At 36.1% G+C, this 21,475-nt stretch overlaps 1 protein-coding gene across 1 annotated transcript in view; it reads left to right on the top strand.

Moving 5' to 3' along the window:
* CSMD1 (CUB and Sushi multiple domains 1) overlaps positions 1 to 21,475 on the top strand; it is a 2,081,403-nt gene that overhangs the window by 1,625,760 nt on the left and 434,168 nt on the right. The window contains exons 16-18 of the mRNA XM_011937546.1: positions 4,819 to 4,957; positions 7,948 to 8,135; positions 15,484 to 15,672. Of these exons, the coding sequence (XP_011792936.1) occupies positions 4,819 to 4,957; positions 7,948 to 8,135; positions 15,484 to 15,672 (516 nt within the window). The remainder of the gene's footprint in view (positions 1 to 4,818; positions 4,958 to 7,947; positions 8,136 to 15,483; positions 15,673 to 21,475) is intronic.

The following is a 21,475-nucleotide window of genomic DNA, read 5'->3' as shown; positions in this document are numbered from 1 at the left end:
TTTTTTTTTGAGACAGAGTCTGGCTCTGTCGCTCAAGCTGGAGTGCAGTGGTGCAATCTCAGCTCACTGTAACCTCCGCCTCCTGGATTCAAGCAATTCTTCTGCCTCAGCCATCCTGAGTAACTAGGATTACAGACACCTGCCACCACGCCTGGCTAATTTTTGTATTTTTAGTAGAGCGGAGGTTTCACCATGTTGGCCAGGCTGGTCTTGAACTCCTGACCTCAGAGGAGAAGTGGAAACTTCTAACCAAGTCCTATTTATTGTGTCATCTGGTGATACTAAATGTAAAGGAGGGTGTTCTGATGTTCCCCCTTTTCATACATTGTAGAAACAATTTGTGGGTGGACGAGAAGCACCACTCATGGGTGAACTATTGATACATAGAAGGGCAAGAAAACATTCTTAATAGTTGAAATTTCATTTGTATCTATTTCCATCACGTATTGTAAATGTACAGTTTTTCTGTTTTATGTTGTACAAAATGTTAATAAAAGGGTAGGTTTTCATCTTTTATAAATAAGTAAATATATACACATGTGGTGCTCAAATATACGATACTAATTACAGTACACAGTTAGTCATGGGTGCAAATCATGCTCTAGCCAAGCATATGGCTGTGATTTGGAAGCATGAATTTTCAGGAGAAAGAAGCTTAAAGTGAACAGTACACTCTCATCTCTGTTCTGTCCTGGCCACAAGTCAAACCGTCCCTTATGTCCTTTACCGTAATAGGCTGATTGCAGATGTGTTACAAGCTGCAGGGTGAGTGTAGACCACAGCATAAACAGGGTGAGGTTAAAGGCAAAAGCCAACTATAGGTTGTTAACAAAGGAAACCCTCGGCAGAACGAAAAAGTTAATAGGAAAAGATGTTAAAAGTCTAACTGCACGGGAAACCTAATGACTGAGTGCAGCTGAGCCTCAGAGAAGGTAGGGGACACTCTGATGGAACAGGTGGGTACCCCAATCAGTGCCTCTGCTGAAAACAAATAGAAAACCAACTTTCAGAAGTAAATGCATCTAGTAGGGAAAAAAATAATATAGCAATGAAGTAGTGAGTAATACAGATAGCAAACTTGATTTAAGAAATGTTTCAAGAACCTCACATCCCTTACAGAATACTTCTATTTATTGTTTTCCTCAAAAAAAAATTTTAAAAATCAGTTATATAATTGACCACAAAGTGAACCTTAACAAATTACCATAAGTTATGGGTCACATGTCCTGTAATATTCCAATTAAAGTAGAAATATGCAATAAAAATAGAACCACAAGCAAATCTCATTGACATCAAAAGTCCACTGTAATTTTACATTAAATAGAAACTCAAACCTTAATGCCTATCCTATCCCACCTGGAAGCCATACAAACAGTACTTTCTAACAGAAACAATGTGAGACAGCAAAACCTGTGTTTCAAGGAAAATGTGTATCTTTAAGTCCTCTAATGTAGAACAAAATGATCAAAAAATAAAAAATTTAATAAGATTAAAAAGTTTGAAAAAACAAAAATAAATTAGGATGCTATTAATAAAATTCCAGTGTTATAAACAATTTAAAGCAAGAGTGAGTTCTTTGTTAATATCAGTAAGCTAGACAAACTGTTTATGATTCTGATAAAAGGAACTAGGAAAGAAAAATGTTATAGATGTTTAGTAACATAAAAGAGAAATTATCCCTATCACAAAAATAATATAACTTTACGTAAACAATGAAAAACTCACAATAGAGCAATTTTTTTATTTAAAACCATAGGTTATTTATTTATTCTGGAAGAATTTCTTGGATGCCAGGCACATGTTGAATATAAATTGTATGGCCTCCAGGCGAAAGGTTTCTCTTTCTTTCTTTGTTCTGCTTCTAACAGGCTCATATTTCTCAGTGCAGCTCAGTGGCATCATTAAAAACTCAAGCTATTTTGGGGAAAAATGACTATATATGAAAACATCAACTCTATGGCAGCAAATCTTAAAGTCTGTAGGAAATGGGTGATTTTCTAGCAAAAGATAAAATACCAAAAGTGACTCAAATAAAAAGTATAAAATGTGAGTAAAGTACCATAGAAAAGAATTGAAAAAAAGATGAAGGATTGAACATTGGAAAAGACACAAGTGCCCTACAGGGGAGTGAGTGAGTTCCCTTCAAGTCTAGAGAAGCCGGGTGTTGTGCACTAGTGCGGATGATGGAAAAGACCGGCTGCCTCCTACATAACATCTCATCAAGCCAACATTAATGTAACCCAAATCAGACTGTTCTATGAAAAATAAAGCTATAGGAAAAAACGCACATGTAATCAAGAAGGTTTGTGTTTTCTTTTTGTTTTCGTTTTTAGAAATACAGTATCAGGGAGTTCATACCTGTAATTTAAAGTATCAAAAAAAAAAAGAAAGCAAAGAAGAAATTGCTTTCTAAACACCTCATGCATATATTTGCTTTTTTTGTTATCAACTAAGTGAATATGAACATCATTGATGCCATTCATCAAATATTTTTGGTCTCCATCAAGTGGAATGTCTTTTTTGGAATCTTGTGGATTAAAGGAACCTTGTGATGGGTTCTGGTCCATTAGGAATATATGGAAGTGATGTACTCAACTTCTGGCTCAGCATCTTTGATTGCCCTCGCAAGGCCTTTTCCCATCTGCCATAGCAACTGAAGAAGGGACCTGTGTCTTACAGAACTAGACATGCCGCATGTGTGAGGAATTCACTTCCCATTGTAGCTACTACAGTTGCAGGGCTGTTTGTTACCACAGTGTAATCTAATCCAAACTGACTAATACAAATTTATTACTTACTATTTACTTACTATCTACTTACTGAGACTATTACTTACAATTTTAGTGTAAATTTTGCTTACCAACAGTATGATTATTAAAGTGTCTGTGTCATCAGGATAAAGCATTTCAGATTCTAGTGTACACTGTAAATTATAAAGTGATGGGTAAGAGTATACTAAAATAATATTAATATGTGACATGTTAGTTATATTCCAAGAAATATAAAAATGCAAAATAAAAAAATTACTAAAGTAAAGGAAACTTTTGGTTTTGTATTTATATGGAAAATAAGACATAGAAATAACTCATGCAGATTTTAGAAATAGCTCAATTATCATAATTTTTTTGGAATTCTGCATCTGCCATATGTCTTTCTTATATAGTATCTTTGTATGGTTAAACATGACAAAATAAACATCATATATTTAATATATTTAATTTTGCTTAAGTTGTATTCTTAAAGATTTGCTGCATCACTTCACAAAAAAAGGAATTAAGTTATATATAATATTTATGTATATGGATATGTGATTCATAGGCTCTAAATGTGAATTTAAGAACTTAACTAGAAAAATTAAAATAGTAATTAGTATAAACTTGTTGTTTTAAAAATTGTTATCACAAAAAATCGTGTTCTTCAGGAGCTTAAATTCATAAAAATTACCCTGATTGCATATTTTTAAACTATAGAATAATGCATAGGTATAGAAATAACAATTGCAACTTATTTGGTTAAAAAAAAAAAGAAAAACTATCAAAAATGTGATCTACAAAGCAACCCCAGTGCTATCCATTATTAACATGTTTTTAAATTCCACTCCCCTGTTCACTGAATTAAAATTTTCTTTCATTATATTTATAATATATGGGCAATTTTTTATCCTGCTTTTGAAGTTTAATATTCTGTTGCAAAGATTTTCCCATAACAAAATTTCCAAATGTTACTTCAAATATATTTGAATTCCAATATATTCCAATATATGATCATGCACTTTCCATAATTTTTTTACTTTTATTTTTTTCTTTATTTGTTTCCTGATGTAAATTAAGATGCTATTGGTAAATCCATAAATTTCACTAATTTCGTATTTTTTCTAGCATCAAAACATGTCTAAAATGATATAAACTTTTTGCTTTCTTGCATTATACATATGGCAATTTTTAAATAAAAGAAATGTTTTTTCCAAAACAATTTTTTTTTAACTTGGAGTGTTTTCATGTACTTTATTTGATATCTATAAATTCACAAAGAGGATTACTAATGGCAAATAATTTTGAGAAAGAATACATAAAATCTGAAAAAAGAAACATGTGGCCAGAGACATAGTCTTAATTATGGTATGAAATATTATATGCTATTTAAAATTCCTTTAGATGTTACAGGTATGTATAATCACTTTCGCTGAGCATTAGTTATGTACCCTTGCAAACTTTATTTCTCCTTTGCAATTAGAAATCACTGTCACATAACCTTTCAAAAGGGTCATGCAGTCTAATTCTATACTTATCAAATTTGATGAAAGTTTTGTTTTGTTTCTTAACACTCACAAATTATATGTTGCATGTGGCTGTTGATTTTAATAAAATGCACACAGTAGAAGTAAATAAACACATACATACACACACCTAAGTATGTGTGTATGTATCCATTTTGAAATGTGAGGTCATTTTACATTTGCTTATCCATAGATATTTGTTAAATTCCAAATGCATGTGAACTATAGATAACTGGGCATGTACGTCATGAAGTGGTTGGCAATTAAATGAGGTAAGTCAATTAGCACAGAGAACTCACGTACACATTACCATTACTAGAGAAAAAGAACTTTGCTTCACGTTAATGATAAGTACATGGAGGTAGCATATATAGACCCTGCTTTCAATAAATGTACAATTTGCTTGGGAATAAGATTTGCTTTGATACTTGAAAATACTCAATCCATGAACACAGAAGCAAATTCTTGCTTTTATCCAGGTGTTGTTATGGCCTATCTTTCTGTCTCATTTGATCTAATAGATATTGTGCATCTTGTTTTAGCTCCATGTGGTGGACATCTGACAGCATCCAGCGGAGTCATTTTGCCTCCTGGATGGCCAGGGTATTATAAGGATTCTTTAAATTGTGAATGGATTATTGAAGCAAAACCAGGCCACTCTATCAAAATAACTTTCGATAGGTAAGAAAACAAAATTAGTCTTCATTTGGACTTAATGATGTGTGTCTCTTCCATATTTTTAGTAAATTGATCTTAAACCTTAAAAAGATGGTAGTTCTCTTTGGTTCCTGCAAAGGAGCACACTTTACCAGAAACAGGCACTTACTTGTAAGTTTTGTTCTTCTTCAGTGCTATCTCTAAGCCCACCCTGAGCCACAGCTCTGGAGTTTAGTAGGGGAAGTGCCGGTCCTGGAGGACCATTCCTGAGGTCCGACCCTTGTATCTGACTCTGGGTTTTGGACCCGCACTGGAATCCATTCTGCTTGGTGTCTGATTGCACATGGAAGTCGCTCTGGGTCCCCTGGTGCCTTAGGTGCCTGCTGTGGCAGAGGAAATCAGCTCTGCTGTTTTGGTGCTGGCTGCTGGTCACTAAGGGCAGCTAGTGGTGATGAGTGGGCAGTGGGGTGCGGACAGCAGATCCATCACCAGCTCATCGCCTATGAGTGATACTGTCACTAGAACATTGCTTGGCTTAGCTATTGAACAATGCATTTCAGGATCTAAAACATAAGCATGCTAGGCTGTGTAGGTATTTGTTTATTTAAACATAAGCCTGCTGTTGGAGTTCGGCATAATAAATTTTTCCCGTTTGTCTCAACACTGAAACCAAATTGATGATTAAAAACTAAAAACGTTTTGGCATGAGCCAGGTGAACCAAATGCTAGGGAGGCATCTTTGTTTAATGTTTCAAGGTTAGTCTCTCCATAACATGGGGCTTTCTCTAACAATGACCTTCTTCTTGACTAGACTATATTCTGGATTTCAGTATCTACAATATTATGGTGTCTCACGATAGATGAACATCATTATATTAACATCAATACAGGAAAGGTTTTCAGCAGGAGTTGTGTTAACTTTCAGTAATTATATTTATTTGAAATAATTATTTTTATTTTTTTACTTGCCTCTGACAAAATAATAATAATCCCCGATAGGACAATCTCTCAGAACAAAAGAAAAAAAAATGTTTGTAAATCCAACTATATTAGAGAGTGAATTACTGTGTATAATCAGTCATTTGAAAAAATATTAACTCTGAAAATATTCAGTTGATTATGTTTGGTTTCTTAGTAATTTCTCCACTTTCTGGTATTGGCAGGTGGAGCTGAAGCACACCCTGACTCCCAGAAGCATATCAAATTTAAGTAATTTAGTAAAAGTAGTGATCCTATATTCTTGTCTGGAACAGTTTATTAGCCCTCTATTTTCAGTTGCCTGAAGCAAGATATTTGCTTGATTTTTCCCAATCTTGTTCATTCAATATTATTTCAGTGTGCTGTTTTGATGAATTCCATTTGGAAATACCCAATATTTCTAATATTTTTAGACATGTGTGATCTTTACTCTAGACATAGTACATAGCTCTTAAAAAATGAATTGCATAAGGAAATGTGTTTTTCAACCATGACCGATGGACTGACACCTTCTTAAAGGATGGGATTGTGCACGCTCATTCTGAGACCTGTGCTGATGGTCTTGCCAGACAGTCTGTGTTAGTTAGGCTGCCCCACAGCAAAGAACATCCAGAAGTTTCTGTTTCCAAGGTCACCCCGGAAATCTTCCAGCTGTTGAAATATACACTTTGTCAGACTTTGTCAGTCCTCACTGTTACTAAAGAAACAGGATAGGACAACTTCAGTGTGACTACATCAAAGGAGATTGCTTTCATGCTTATCCAGACTTCTTGAATTTGAACTCAAACAACTAAGAAATCAGTTTTTAGAAAAAGTTTTAGGGTAGTGTCGTAAGACAAAGTTGGCACTATCGGATCCCAAATGTGCCAGCCTGTGTCCCTGTTCTGGTCCAGCCGTGTGATGTACAAATGGTTTGAACTAATGGAAGAATGGGGCTCAGGGTACACATTCACTAGTTGCAGAAATGTGTAATCATGTGCCTTTGCACTAATCAGGATGTACATAATCTAATGCATGCAGGACACAGCCCTTTGGTTTCAGCATCCTTTTCTGTTGCTACGTGCCATGACCCTAAGATTGCTTCCCCTCTCGCAAGTTTTCTCCCCATTCATCAGTAACATCCAGCACGGAGCGTGGGGGCTAATGGCACAGGCTTGCGTGGGATCCTTTGGCTCAAAGTGACTGAGTGAGTCAGAGGCTTATGATGCTTAAGCTGCTCCCTGAGAGCAAAGTCAGGCACTCAGAAACCGGGTTAGCTCTTGGAGGACGAGATGGGCCCATTTAGAAAATTATCTCAGTGCCTGGAGTGGTACCTACATTGCATCAAAGGGGACCCAAGTGGCTACAACTTTATATGTAATCTCGGGCCAGATTTTCTGGAAGCGTAAGAAAACCTAAGCACTTTTTGGAAGCTGTTCTAACTTTTCCAAGCTATTAAAGTATCCTTTCATGTCTGAAATGGCAACATACCTAGGGTTATTCTAATGTCTTAAAAGAGATAATGCAATTTAATAAGGCACATGATTTTTTTTTTCATGAAAGATATTTAAGCTATCATCACACATTTTTAATGATCTTCCTTTAAGAGACCATTTCATTCTAGTGTGCCCATTTTCAGATGTCTATAGTTATGTTAAATAGGGAATGCCAAAAAATAGTTTAAAATATGTAATTGAGTTTTTACTATTTGAGAATAATCTATCTATCTATCTATCTATCTATCTGTCAATCATCTAAGAAAACTAATCTGGTTCTTGGTATTTTCGTTTAAGCTGAATGAAAACCTCCTCTGGTGTTTGTTATGTTGTAAGACAGAATATCAGATAAGAAGAGAAAGGGATTTAAGCTGTGCCATCTCATCAAGAAAAGAACGTACTATCCTTATATATGTCCCGAAGTTTTAAGCATATGTAATTTCAACTATTTTCTTTATATTAACGTACACGGGTTTCTGATTAAGGAATGAGGATGTCAGGAGCACATCTGTAAGCTGGCAGCTCTGCGTGTCTTTTCTAATGGGGTGTACATATTTGCAGATTTCAGACAGAGGTCAATTATGACACCTTGGAGGTCAGAGACGGGCCAGCCAGTTCATCCCCGCTGATCGGCGAGTACCACGGCACCCAGGCACCCCAGTTTCTCATCAGCACCGGGAATTTCATGTACCTGCTCTTCACCACTGACAACAGCCGCTCCAGCATCGGCTTCCTCATCCACTATGAGAGTGAGTTGCACCTTCCCTTGACAGCCTGGCCGGGCAGCAGGCATGGGAAAACTGAAAATCTGAGTTCTTATTTCCAGCCTGCAGATGACTGTGTTGGTTTACTAATCCTGCTTGACTCTGGCAAAACCATACTATGTAATTGTAAGAAGCTTCTCTTATTCGTAAGAGAGCATCTTGGAGTTACTGCCTTTTAACTCTCAAAAGTACGTATCCATCGCCTAGGATAAAGTAAAATAATAAAGACAATGAAATGGGTACATCTTCAGCATGAAGTAATAATATACTTTTATTATTAGAAAATATACTTTCTGACCAAAATCTTATAGGATTTATTACTAAAATTATGTTAACCTGGGCAATGGAGAAAAGGATCCTTGCTAGAAAAACAGAATTAGGTGAATTTGTGGTACCAAATCTGTGAGTACAGATAGACACGTTTCACAGGGTGCAAGTCAGGTAATGAAGAGAGGAGAAGGAATTAAAACCCGCTAAACCTTACCAAATTCCAAACAATTGTTAACAATGTTTCAACAAGTATGAATAATACTTTAAAACAATTATTAAACATATTTTAAAACAAATGTCAAAATATTATAATGAAATGTATTTTGCAAGACAGTTCAAACTTCCAAATGGTAAGTATTCCATCCCTTTTTTGTTTCTTGAAGTCAAAGTTTTAGCTTCTGAAATGATGAGATTAAGTAATTGTATTATTTTATAATAATATTTATGCAAATGTACTTCTGAAATCTAGCTGACGGGAATCCCCCCCTAGGAATACATTTTTAACATTAGCCAATTAATGCAAAAGAAAACAAAGCAGCTGTTATTCTTTTCTCTGTCTGAAAACACTTCCCTCAAAGAGTAGCATGGAAAAAGGGAGACTGAGTGCAATTACTATTGGACCGGAAGGAATCAAACCTTTATTTCGCCCAAGTTTTATGGTTGTTCTTTTTCAGAACTTTATCTCAAAATAGGCACTATTAGTTGTAAAGATGTTTTTAAAATGTACATATACCCACACATATGATTTTACAAATGCATGCATAGAATCATATCTACTACGCTGGGTTTCTAATCTCCTTTTATTCTTTTTCTTGCCTTCCATTCCCCACATCGCCTCCTGTTACTCTTGTTAACCTCTCCCTGAGCCCTGCTCCAGCACATTTAAATTAATAAACCTTTATGCACATTTATCTGTTTTACATACTCATACAATTATACACAAACATGCTTATGCATGTATATCTTAAGATTATGTATGCTTTCAGATAAAAATATTCCGATAGAAGGAAAATTGCTGATTAATGACTCGATGGATTTCAAATTTAACTCAGAGTTACTCCTCTTCACATATATAGATATACAACATTTGCTCCAAAGTAACATATTTTGAAACTTAAAGTAAGATTTAAGCACCAGAAAATTTTACATTTTGTTTCTTTAAAATATCCATTCAAGTTGCCACTTTTCTTTGGAGTAACAATATGTGTAAACATAGCAGTGATCTGATTTGTAAGACTCCTAATAAGTCTTGTATTTTCTCATCCTCACACCCTCCCCCCAACTTTTTCTAAACCAGAATTTCTTAGTTCTTAGATATATAGTGCATGAAACTTCAGAGAAATAATTATTTTCAGGCATTGACAAATATTAGGACAGTTTTCCTTTATTTTCATCTCTATTTGTGTAGCTGTAGGTGACTTTGCTTTTTCTAGTTCCATTTGAGAGAAAGTGTTCCAAAGGCTAAATGAAGGCAGCAGAAACTCATTTAATTTGTTTATCCAAGTCATTTAAATAAATGGCTTCTTCTTATTTCTCTTTCTGGAAAATCAGGGAATGATAAAAAGCCTGTTCACAAACTTCTATTTAGCTTGTCATCCTCACTAATATAATAATAATATTTTATTAATATAAAATATAGAATACACATTATATTATACTATAAAATAATGATTTAATATGTAAATAGTCCTGACAATGATTTTTATAATCTTAAAAGAATGACTACCCTATGTTTTGGAATTCTTTTCATTTGTCCTGTGTTTAAAAGTAGAGTGCAGGCCCCGTAAGGCATCCTTCCATCACCTGGAATACCCCTCAGAGAGTAATGCTCTTTGCCATTTTTCTTTCTCTGCATCACTAAAAAGAAGAAGAAAACTGTCACCAAGATGATGCCTGTTTAGTACAGTGATAATTGTGTGAGAGTCGTAAAGTTCTGACCTGCTGCAGAGTCTAGCATTCCTTCTCCTTCCCACCTTGTTGGAAATCTCAGGAGGTAGCTCTGTGGTCACAGAAGTGACTGGAGGACTCACCTAGCGAGTGAAGACAGGAAATTGTCAGGTGTGGAACTTTCCAGCACCGTGACTCAAAAGGCTCACTGCTCTAAGCACACATCCAGACTTACGTATGGTGAGCTTCCTGAAGGCTCTTGAAGGTTTGCCATCTATTCCCCTGACTTAAGGGAGAAACAGGACCTCAGAGGAATGTGATGCTGAACCTTGACTTGGGATCGCTTCTTATTTATGTATCAGTCGCTGTGTATTTGAAGAGACATATGGAAGTATACAGAAGTGAATGAGGTGCAGGACATGGCTTTTTGTTTGCTTGTTGTAAGAAAATGAGTCAGGAAAGGCCTGGGATTTTATGAGTGCTTATCACCGGTGCTGCACCTAACAGTTACCTGCAGGGCTTTAAAATAAAACTGATGCCTGAGCAGCAGCTCAGATGTTCCGGTTGCTATTTCTGTGGGTGGTGTAGAGATCTGAGTGCTTTCAAAGGCTCGCCACCCACTCAGAGGGTGTCCCCATTTACCCGGCGCTGAAGGGGCAGATTTCTTCAAACATCATATTTTGCTAACACATCCCTGGGAGCTTAGTAAATTGTAGAGCTCCAAGCCCAGATTCCAAATATTGTGATTCAGGGAGCTTGTGATGAAAATCAGCATCCTGAGCTTTTAATCAAGTCCTCGAGGTGATTCTGAATGAGGTGAAGGCAGATGCAGATCCCGGCCTCTAGGGAGAGAGAGAACCTGCAGGCAGGCAGGAGGGAAGGGCCCAAGGCCAGCAGAGGTCACGAAGGGATAAAAGAACCAATGAATCCAGCAAGAAAAGCAGAGACAGAGAAAAAGTGGCAAGTCTGGAAGAGGCAAATGCTACCAACCCCTTTATCCGCGTAATGCCGTCTAGCATCCTTCGACAAATTAGGTTCTGAAGCCAAGATGCAGGCACTAGAACATGATTACACTCACTCATCCAACACACTCTTTAAAAGTGGGTTGCCTGTGACCCAGGAAGGATTTATATCAAACTCTTTATTCCTCTTAAAAACAAGAATATTGTTCATCTCTTTTGTGATTCATCATAAATATTTCACATTGTAAACACTCCTTGCTTTGTGAAGTTATTAATGACACTTCTTCATGTGCAAAGAGGCCCATGGCAAAGCTCTCTACAGACAAAATGTGTTGCAGAAATTACAGCTGCAGGTACTCAAGGCTGCCTTATATTTGCAGCAGTGCCACAAGGCAATGTGAGCTACTGTAAACAGCATTCACTCCAGAAGGCCTTTCTGAACTGTGTGACGGAAATGTTGAAGTCATTTTTTTGAAGCTTTTCTAAAAGCATACCTAGAATTGTAGTTCTGCTTCGCACACTCAGTCTTAGGAATCATCTCATATGTTAGTGTCCAGCAACAGTCTAGCCGTTCTTTACGAGGAATGTGGCAGTGTCTATATGTAATAGCGATTGCGTTCTCGCTCCAGAATGATCATCTGCTTGTTTGTTGATCTTTGAATCACCACTTTGAGATAGTCATAATTTTGTAAGAAATTGGAAAATAAATGGAATTCTCAAGAGTATGGAGGTTTTCCATTTAATTTGAGAGCTTTTTTTGAAAATGCTGTCAAAAATGTCTTGTTGATAATCTCTGAAGCAGAAGAAAGATTCATCACATGTAAATGTACATACTCTACTGTCTGATTCATATATCGTATTATTAATGGAAGAAACATTGTGATAAAGAAGTATATTTAGTGGTTTGTATGTGCATGCACACCATACCAATTGGTTTGCTGAGATTCAGTGACTTTTTATATGATCAGAAAAGGAAAGGAAAGTGGTCAGATTGTAATGGTACCAGACGCAATACAAGGGTATATATAATAAGCACATGCACGCTAACACCCACAAGCACACACATGCATGCATACGTGAGAAAGAGAGAAAGGAGAAAAGCAGGCAAAGACTCCGTTTTCAATATCAGTAAATAATGTAACATGACCAGTTTGCTTAATTTCTTGGCTCAGTGACTTTATTGACTGTGACTTTTCAACCTCTATTTTAAAACCTTTTGGAGGCTCTGAGAGGTGACATCTCTAAGCTTGGCATATGAAATGTGCTCAGGGAATGTTCATTCCTACCTTGGACTAGAACTTTATTATAAAGACTGATGATTCCGGCAGAACCCTGCTCCTATCAAATGTACCTCCGTATGAGCTGCACACAGCTTATTTGCAAAGTAATCAACTCCTTTTATTCATTAGGTAGCAAATGTATTCAGTCACTTATGTTGCAAAGGCCAATTGAAAAAAAATACTGTTTATATCTATTTGTGTCAAAAATTCATAGTTGCTTTATGATTCAAGTAAGAAGGAGTGGGAACAGACTCTGAATATAGACGTCATTTCAACAGAGTCCAGTGGTCCATATTTCTCTTTGTGCTGTCAGGCAGGAAACAGGAAGGGAAAGAAAATGCTCCAAAATACTCAGAAGGACTTTGTCCTGCCTTTCCCACAAGGTAAATTGGCTACCTGTGTCCACAGACTGATCTTAGTATATTATAAATGTCTTGTCCCATTGGAGAGAAATCACCTGCTGTGAAATTCCATAAGTTCTTCCCCGCGCCCCCGCCACCGAGTATCTGGGATTACAGGCATGCACCACCACACCTGGCTAATTTTTGTATTTTTAGTAGAGATGGGGTTTCACCCTGTTGGCCAGGCTGGTCTCGAACTCTTGACCTCAGGTGATCCACCTGCCTCGGCCTCCCAAAGTGCTGGGATTACAGGCATGAGCCACTGCGCCCAGCCAAATTCTAGATGTTCTTTCCCACCATTTTCTTGTTTCGGGATTCTTCTACGTGGCCAGTTTCAGTTGAACTGGAGATCAAATGTAGTGTCATAATTCTACCACTCAACAGTCCTCCTCTCCTGGACTCTCCATTCAAACAATTTGTCATGCAAAAGAGAACAATGCCTGCATATTCGTAAACTCACTATTGGTGCCCATTATTATTTAAAAAGAATGAAAATATAATGGCATAATATCAGAACTAAGCATCAGTTGTGACCTTAAAAGTTTATTCAGTTTTAAATGTAAATAATTCAACATTTAAATTCTATGTTTTTATTTCTACCACAGTTTTTCTCTTTTCACTGTAAATTTTGTGCGGGAAAAGTTTTGTTTATGGTTTATACATTTCATTATTGAAACCATTAATATATAATTCTCACTTATTCTAAGATAATAATTTCTATTATTGTTTTGCTGCAATGGTGCATACACTGTTGTTTAGTGACCATAGAAAGCCTTTTGAAAAAATGAAATTATTTAGTTAACTCCCCCCCCCCCAAGAAACCTAGAGATTAATGCACTTCTTCAGCAGAGCTTCTTCTTTTGAGGGAATTCTTGTCTTGATTTTGGTCTTGATGCTAGGAGCTGGAGGTCATTCTCCTCGGCAAACTAATGCAGCAACAGAAAACCAAATGCCACGTGTTCTTACTTATACGTGGGAGCTAAATGATGAAAACACATGGACACATAGAGGGAACAACACACACTGGGGCCTTTCAGTGGGTGGAGGGTGGGAGGAGGGAGAGGATCAGGAAAAACAACTAATGGACACTAGGCTTAATACTTGGGTGAGGAAATAATCTGTATAGCAAACCCCCGTGACAAAAGTTTACCGATGTAACAAACCTGCACGTGTACCCCTGAACTTAAAAGTAAACAAACAACAACAACAAAAAAATCATTCACCCAGCATTGAGTACCATGAGTGTATTCAGAGTCAGTAATGCATAAAGTTTGTGGGGGTGTCATGGAAGAAGTCATAAACAATGCCTCTGAAAGTTGTGTGTGTGTGTGTGTGTGTGTGTGTGTGTACATGTGTGCAGTGTGTATGTAGAGAGAGGGCGGGAGGAGCAGCAGGGAGTGGGTAATATATTTCTAGCCAAATGATATCCATGTTGCCTCTGGCAGAATAAAATCTCCTCCAGAGTTGGAAGAAGGCTTTCCCACCGTGCTGCACATCAGCCAGGACAGTTACATCCTGTTGTTTAGGGTAATAGACATGTGTTAGTGTTTAGAAAATTTGTTAGAATAACAGTTTAAGAAAATGTTATTGGGGTCAGACCCAAGTTATAGCACTCAAATTTTGGGAAAAAAAAATACACAGTGATCAGAAACAGTATCCCAAAGATCACTTTTAGAGACTAAACAGTCTTTAAATTGAAAATATTTTAAGATTTTTAATTCACAGTTCAGATATTAATTCTAATGTTCTCACACTTACTGAGAGTTGACACAGCAATAACAAGGACTTTTTATTTCTTCACATATGTAAACATTACAATGATATGTTTTTCCCTTATTCTCATTTTCCTTAGCTCTTAAAATATATGTTTTTCTAAAAAGAAATGTGAGAGAAGAAAAGAAACTCTCATAATGACATGATCATAATTACTTCACGCACATTAATTTTTCACATCGTTTAGGAAAGGCTAATAGTAGCTGTCTTGAAAGCAGCTGACTTAAATTAAAATTTGAAAATTGCATGGATTTATGGAATGCAACCTTAGAAAAATAACACTAGCACAGTTTTTAATTGCATTATATGTGTATATGTTTGGATGTATGTATGCATATATTTGAAAGTTAAACTGCCAAAATCTAACTGGAATATATAAATATAGACATAAATATTTCTGTATTTATTTCATATATATGAGACAGAGAAAGCAGTGAAAATAGAGAACAGGAAAAACTTAGACTTTATTTAGTGCAACTCATTGATTTTCCAAGAAGAAAAGTAAAATTCAGAGAAGTTAGTTAATTATTCCAGGTTGTTATATGTAGATAACATCTGGTAAACAGCATAACAACAGAAATCTCCCTTTTAAAAAACAAAGTCAAATGTTTGAAAATGCATTGGCTTTTATGTCCCTTCATTGTTGGATTCACTTGCACAATGTTTCAGGTCTGATTATTTCTGAGACTATTTCGTAGTCGATGGCGTGGGTCTCTATTATTTTCAGTCCTCATCGACTGCATTCGTTCTGTGCATCCAGGTGTGACGCTAGAGTCAGACTCCTGTCTGGACCCGGGCATTCCTGTGAATGGCCATCGCCACGGCAGCGACTTTGGCATCAGATCCACAGTAACGTTCACCTGTGACCCGGGGTACACACTAAGTGACGACGAGCCCCTCATTTGTGAGAGGAACCACCAGTGGAACCACGCCTTGCCCAGCTGTGACGGTAGGTGGAGCTCAGTGAGGCAATGCACCAGGAGGGTGTGCAGAGACAGCGCACATGTCTAAGTAGCTCAGTGGTATGTGTATTTCAGGGGGTTGTACCATATGACTGGCATGACTTCCCTCTGAAAAGTTGTATACCGTTATCGTATCATTCCTGATCACTTTAAGTTGTATCTACTAGACAGAAAAACTGTCCTTCAACTTTATCCTCAAACGATCAAACAGAGAGAGCTTCGTTCTGCACATGTGTTTTACATATGGTATTTATTGAAACTGGCATGTGGGGCAATAGAGTCGCCACATATATCCTAGGATGTCAGACCTGATTTTCCCCTGACATACGTCCAGGTGTTACACTTCCTCTCAGTCTACACTGCGTGTCTTAGTTCCCTTGTACTGAATCTGTAGCGGAGCCTTCTCCTGGGAGTTCTCATTCTGAGCACAGAAGCTCTCAGGAGACCTTGGGCGGCTTTTTATGGTAACAGCCACTCCTCTTGCCCTACACAAATCTTCTCTTGGGAATCTCAAGACAAATAACATTCCTGATTATTTCGTGTTATTGTATTGCTCCACTTTATACTATGCAGTGTGTAGTTATAATAACAGTAGGTAAATATGTTCCTTGTAATCATTTGTAAAAAAAACTTGGAGTGTTTTGCCTTTGGCCATGAATATAACCCCATGATAACATTGTTTCTGTGGAAAATAGCATTCCAAGAAACCTTGTTTCCATGAAAAATGTTCTAAGAAACATTGTTTCTATGGAAAACAGTATTCCAAAAAACATTGTTTCTATGGAAAAAGCAAAAGTACGTCGTTCACATCTTCAGTACTTTTCATAGACAAAAGTATTTCCTTTCAAACATGATACATACATTCATTAAACACCTTGAATTCTTTAAAATGAGCACCCAAAATAACAGGGTTTATGGTATCTTTCTGCTTAGCTGTAGTTCACTCAAAATCTTTGAACTTTGTCACCAAAGCACGAACCCACACAGGAACTGGCAAGGTGGCAGAGACCACAAAGTGCAGGTGGACAGCCCAGAGCGGCTGGAGCCCTCTCAGGAAGTGTGGGAAGTGTGTGAACCAGCTGGAACCAGTGGAAATGCTGCACTCTGGGCAGGAATAGGTGGGGGTCGAGTTCGGGGTCTGTGGGGTCACAGGAGCAGGCTCAGAAAGAAGTGCAGCCGGACATGAGTCACTGGCCAAGCAACGCAGGGGTGAGCCCCCCTGGTGAAGGTGCTTTCTGCTAAGTTTCTGAATAAAGATGCGAAAGGGCTCCTTTTTTGTGCAGATGAGCTGAGGCATTTTTCTTTCCTGCTATTGGTTATAATGCTAATACATCAACTCTGTTTGCCTAGGGAATATGGTGTAAGCACCAAGGGAATTTAGACATTGTATTGACGTCATTTTGCCACTTCCCAAACTTAAGTGAGCTAAAAATTACTATTACAGCAGGAAACACTGTAAGAATTTAGACAGTTGCTAAAATGTGCATTCTTACTTCCTCTTCTATTTCACGACAATCACAGACAGTGGCAGAAATTACCTAGTGCTTTTTTCTTTCCTCTCATATATGAATCTGCCACATGGACTATGGGTACCCAGCCCCGGTATTTCCCCACAGATGATTTCTGTGGCCAACTGCTTCTTATCTAAGCAGATGAAAGAGGTGAAAACCTGTGAACAGTAGTTATGCCTAAATTTTTCTGGAAAGACATGTCTCATCATTTTCATTTTTTTACATTAAACTTTAAGTAAACTCTAAAATAAATACTTAACAATAAACTAAAATAATATATTGCTTTCATAAATATACAGATAACCACCATATAAGTGAATTTGCCTATAGAAAACACGATAGTTAATGGTAAACTATTATAAAAAGTCCCTTGAAAGTCAAGAACAGGATAAACTCCTTGGTTTTAGAACTATTGTGTACCATTGCTCAGAAGATCCTAACAAATGCAAAAATATATGAAAATGATATGAATTATAAATATTATAAAGAGAAGATAGCTGACTTTTAGCAATAATCAGTTCAGTAGGTGACTGTATTCAGGATTACATGTCAATAGATTTCCGCATAGGATATAACTTATTAGAAATATAATAAAAACATGTAGGGTAAAAGAAAAACACAAAAAATTATCCAGGAATAATATATCTAGCAAGAAATGTAAAGGCCTATATACATACATACATATATATACATATATACATACATATGCATTCATAGATATGTACATATGTGCATATATATGTATATGCCTTAACATTTCTATTTATATATTTAATTACAAAATTCATATGAAATTTATTAAATATATGTTTAGAATTAAATATATAAATGAAAATGTAATATCATAGGTATTCTTTTGTATTCAGTTATGAACTTCATATACATATGCATTCCATATGAAATACATATGAAGAATGCCTTAATAAATGGGAATGCATACTATGTTTTAGAAGAGAAGAACAGAATTTAAATGTACAAATTTTCTACAAGTTTTAAAGTCAATAAAATCTAATTAAAATAAGTTGGGATTTTAATAGCAATTTACAAATATTTAAAAATTAATTTGGAAGAGAAATGCCCCAAATGGATAAGAAATATATTTTTAAGAATAATAAGGGGCCGGGTGCGGTGACTCAAGCCTGTAATCCTAGCACTTTGGGAGGCCGAGGCGGGCGGATCACAAGGTCAGGAGATCGAGACCATCCTGGCTAACATGGTGAAACCCCCGTCTCTACTAAAAATACAAGAAAATTAGCCGGGCGAGGTGGCGGCGCCTGTAGTCCCAGCTACTGGGGAGGCTGAGGCAGGAGAATGGCGTCAACCTGGGGGGGCGGAGCTTGCAGTGAGCCGAGATCCTGCCACTGCACCCCAGCCTGGGGCACAGAGCAAGACTCCGTCTCAAAAAAAAAAAAAAAAAAAAGAATAATAAGGAAGGACTGTCCCATGTTATATCAGCGCATATGAAAAACTAATGATAAACCAAACAATGTGCAATTGGTATGGAAATACATAAATATATTAGTGCAATAGCATAGGGATTCTAGTAACAGATCTTTGTACAGAAACTTAATTTATAATAAAATTATTCCATTTTGTAGAAAAGGAATATCCTATTAACACATAATGTTGCTCAAATTGGATACCTGATTTGGTTTTAAAATGTTTAAAAATGTATACAAAATAAGTTACACATTGATTCAAGATATAAAGATACAAAACTTAAAATTGTGTGAAAATATAGAATATCTCTCAGACAACCGTTTTTAAAAGATGTCTATATATTTATTTATTTGTACAGGTATAAGTATGTAGCTCAGTGCGTTTCCCACAGTAAACATGTCTCTGTCAGCTCAAGACCGTGTAGGTCACTAAATGAACTTTTCCAGGACTCCACACTTCCCTTTCACAGCCTCTTCCAGTTGCTGCCTCCCAGGGTTGAACCTTAATTGTCTGGCACTAGTGGTTATGTAAATAAATGAAATTATCCAGGGAAGGTACTCTTTGTCCAGCAACTTTCCTCGAACCTTAAGTTTGTGGGGTCCATGCATATTACGGCACTTAGCTGTGTTTTGCTGCTTCTCATCCTCTAATATTATTGCATAAACATATCAGCATTTTTTTTCATTATACTGTTTGCTGCCACTTCAGTTGCTCTGAGCACATTTTTGTATATTTATTGGACATTGATGTATCATCTCTTATAAAGCATCTGTTTCTTTGCTTCCATTTCTATTGGGTCACATACCTTTATCTTACTGAATTATAGGTGTTGTGTAAATATTTAGCTACAGTTCCTTTGATCTATGCATTATAAATCTTTTATTCTGGAGTTGTTCTTCTCCTTCTCTTATTGGTATCTTCTTGATGAACACAAGTTTTTAATTTTAAAATAGTCCCATGTTTCACTGTTGTCATTTGTGCATGTTTCAGAAGGCTTGCCTCCACTCAGAGTAATGAAGATGTTCTGTTGTTTTCCACTAAAAATTTTAAACATTTTAACAGCTTTATCGAGGTATGTCTGAAATGCAGTAAACTGCATATGTTGAATGTGAACAATTTGATGTGATTTGAGATACATATGTACATCTATGAAACCATCACCATGATCAATAACTTGTTCATCACCCCTAAAAGTAAAAAGTTATCTTTATCTTTTAAATTTATAACTTCAGTCCACCAAAAAATGCGTGGTAAGGAATGACGTCGCGTCCAGATCCACTTTTTCTCCAATGTGGCTGTCCGGATGAACTGGCGTCACTGGTATTTGAGATCCTCTTTCTCCTCTCAACGCTCTGCTGACTTTGTCACAGGGGAAGTGGCCATACCTGTGAGCATCATGTTTTCTTTGTCATTTGGTTTTGTTTTTTTAAAAAAAAAAAAAATCTTAGTTTTTAAATCTTGGGAAAACTTCTAAAGAAATCCAAAAACAGTAAATGAAAAAACATTGATCAATTTTGCTATATGCAAACTAAAAATTATTCTATTAAAAATGTAAAAAGGTAAAAGAAAGGGTCAAACAACCAGAAATACTTGCATTCTCCGTGTGATATACACATGAAATAATCATATTCTGCAACTGGAAGAAAGGAGAAAAGCAACACTAATAAGCTAACAGATCTTTGAGAAAAAGAACTATGCAGATACATTTTATCTCTCTCTCTATATATATAAATATAGACATATATAATGCTAATAATTATATATTATTCAACTGGAAGAAAGGAGAAAAGCAACACTAATAAGCTAACAGATCTTTGAGAAAAAGAACTATGCAGATACTGTTTATCTCTCTCTCTATATATACACACACACATATATATTAACATATACATATATATACACACACATGTGTATATTAACGTCTGTGTTTAGGTCAACAGTTCAAAACCTTGGCATCTGGGACAGAAGAAAAGGAACATTTGAGAAAATATTCACTCTTGAGAAAGTCATGCTTCAAGGTAAGTATTTGTACTTTGAACTTCCTTCTTTAAGCATAAACTCCAGTATTATCTTTTACCTTCTAATAAAAGGCAAAATAAAACTTTAAATATCATTGACCATCCTAATGAACTCCTTAAAGGCAGGAACCTTCAGGCTCTGAAGGTAACAGAACATGCTAGGGGGTGAAGAAGTGTCGGTTTTACCCTCACACTATCCCAGAAAAACTACACAATAACAATTTAACAGTTCGCTTATTTTCACAACAGGAAATTGGTTCAGTATATTGTCAGAGAATCATAACGTAACATGATGCAACCATTAAAACTAGTGTAAAAATATATTTACTGATTTGAATAAAACTACACAATATAATGAACTTAGAAAAGCCAGATACAAAATAGCATTTAAGGTAAGATCCAAGGTTCTTATTTTTTTTATTTTTTAAAATTTTTAAAATAAACTATCCATGACAAGAAAAAGCGTAAGAATAATGTTACTCTACACCATTGCTGTTATATATTAAAACAGCTTAACAACGTTACCAAAAAGCTAAAAATTGTTCATGCAATTTGATTCAGAAATGTGATGGACAATTTTCCTAAGTAAATAACTTAATGTGCAAAAACTGATATTACAAGACTGTATACAAATTGCAACATACGTGAATAATCAAAAATTTGTCCCACAATATGAGAATGGTTAAATACATTATCATACATGAAGTCAATAAAATACTACCTATTTTTTTTAATTGTGCAACTACAGAACAAAGTGGGACATGTAGGTAACAAGAGGGAATTGAAAAGTATGATTCAAAAGTATATTTACATTCTAATTT

Source organism: Colobus angolensis, unplaced genomic scaffold, assembly GCF_000951035.1.
Source record: "Colobus angolensis palliatus isolate OR3802 unplaced genomic scaffold, Cang.pa_1.0 Scaffold165, whole genome shotgun sequence".
Lineage (NCBI taxonomy): Eukaryota > Metazoa > Chordata > Mammalia > Primates > Cercopithecidae > Colobus > Colobus angolensis.
This window is presented reverse-complemented; position numbering and strand designations above follow the sequence as displayed.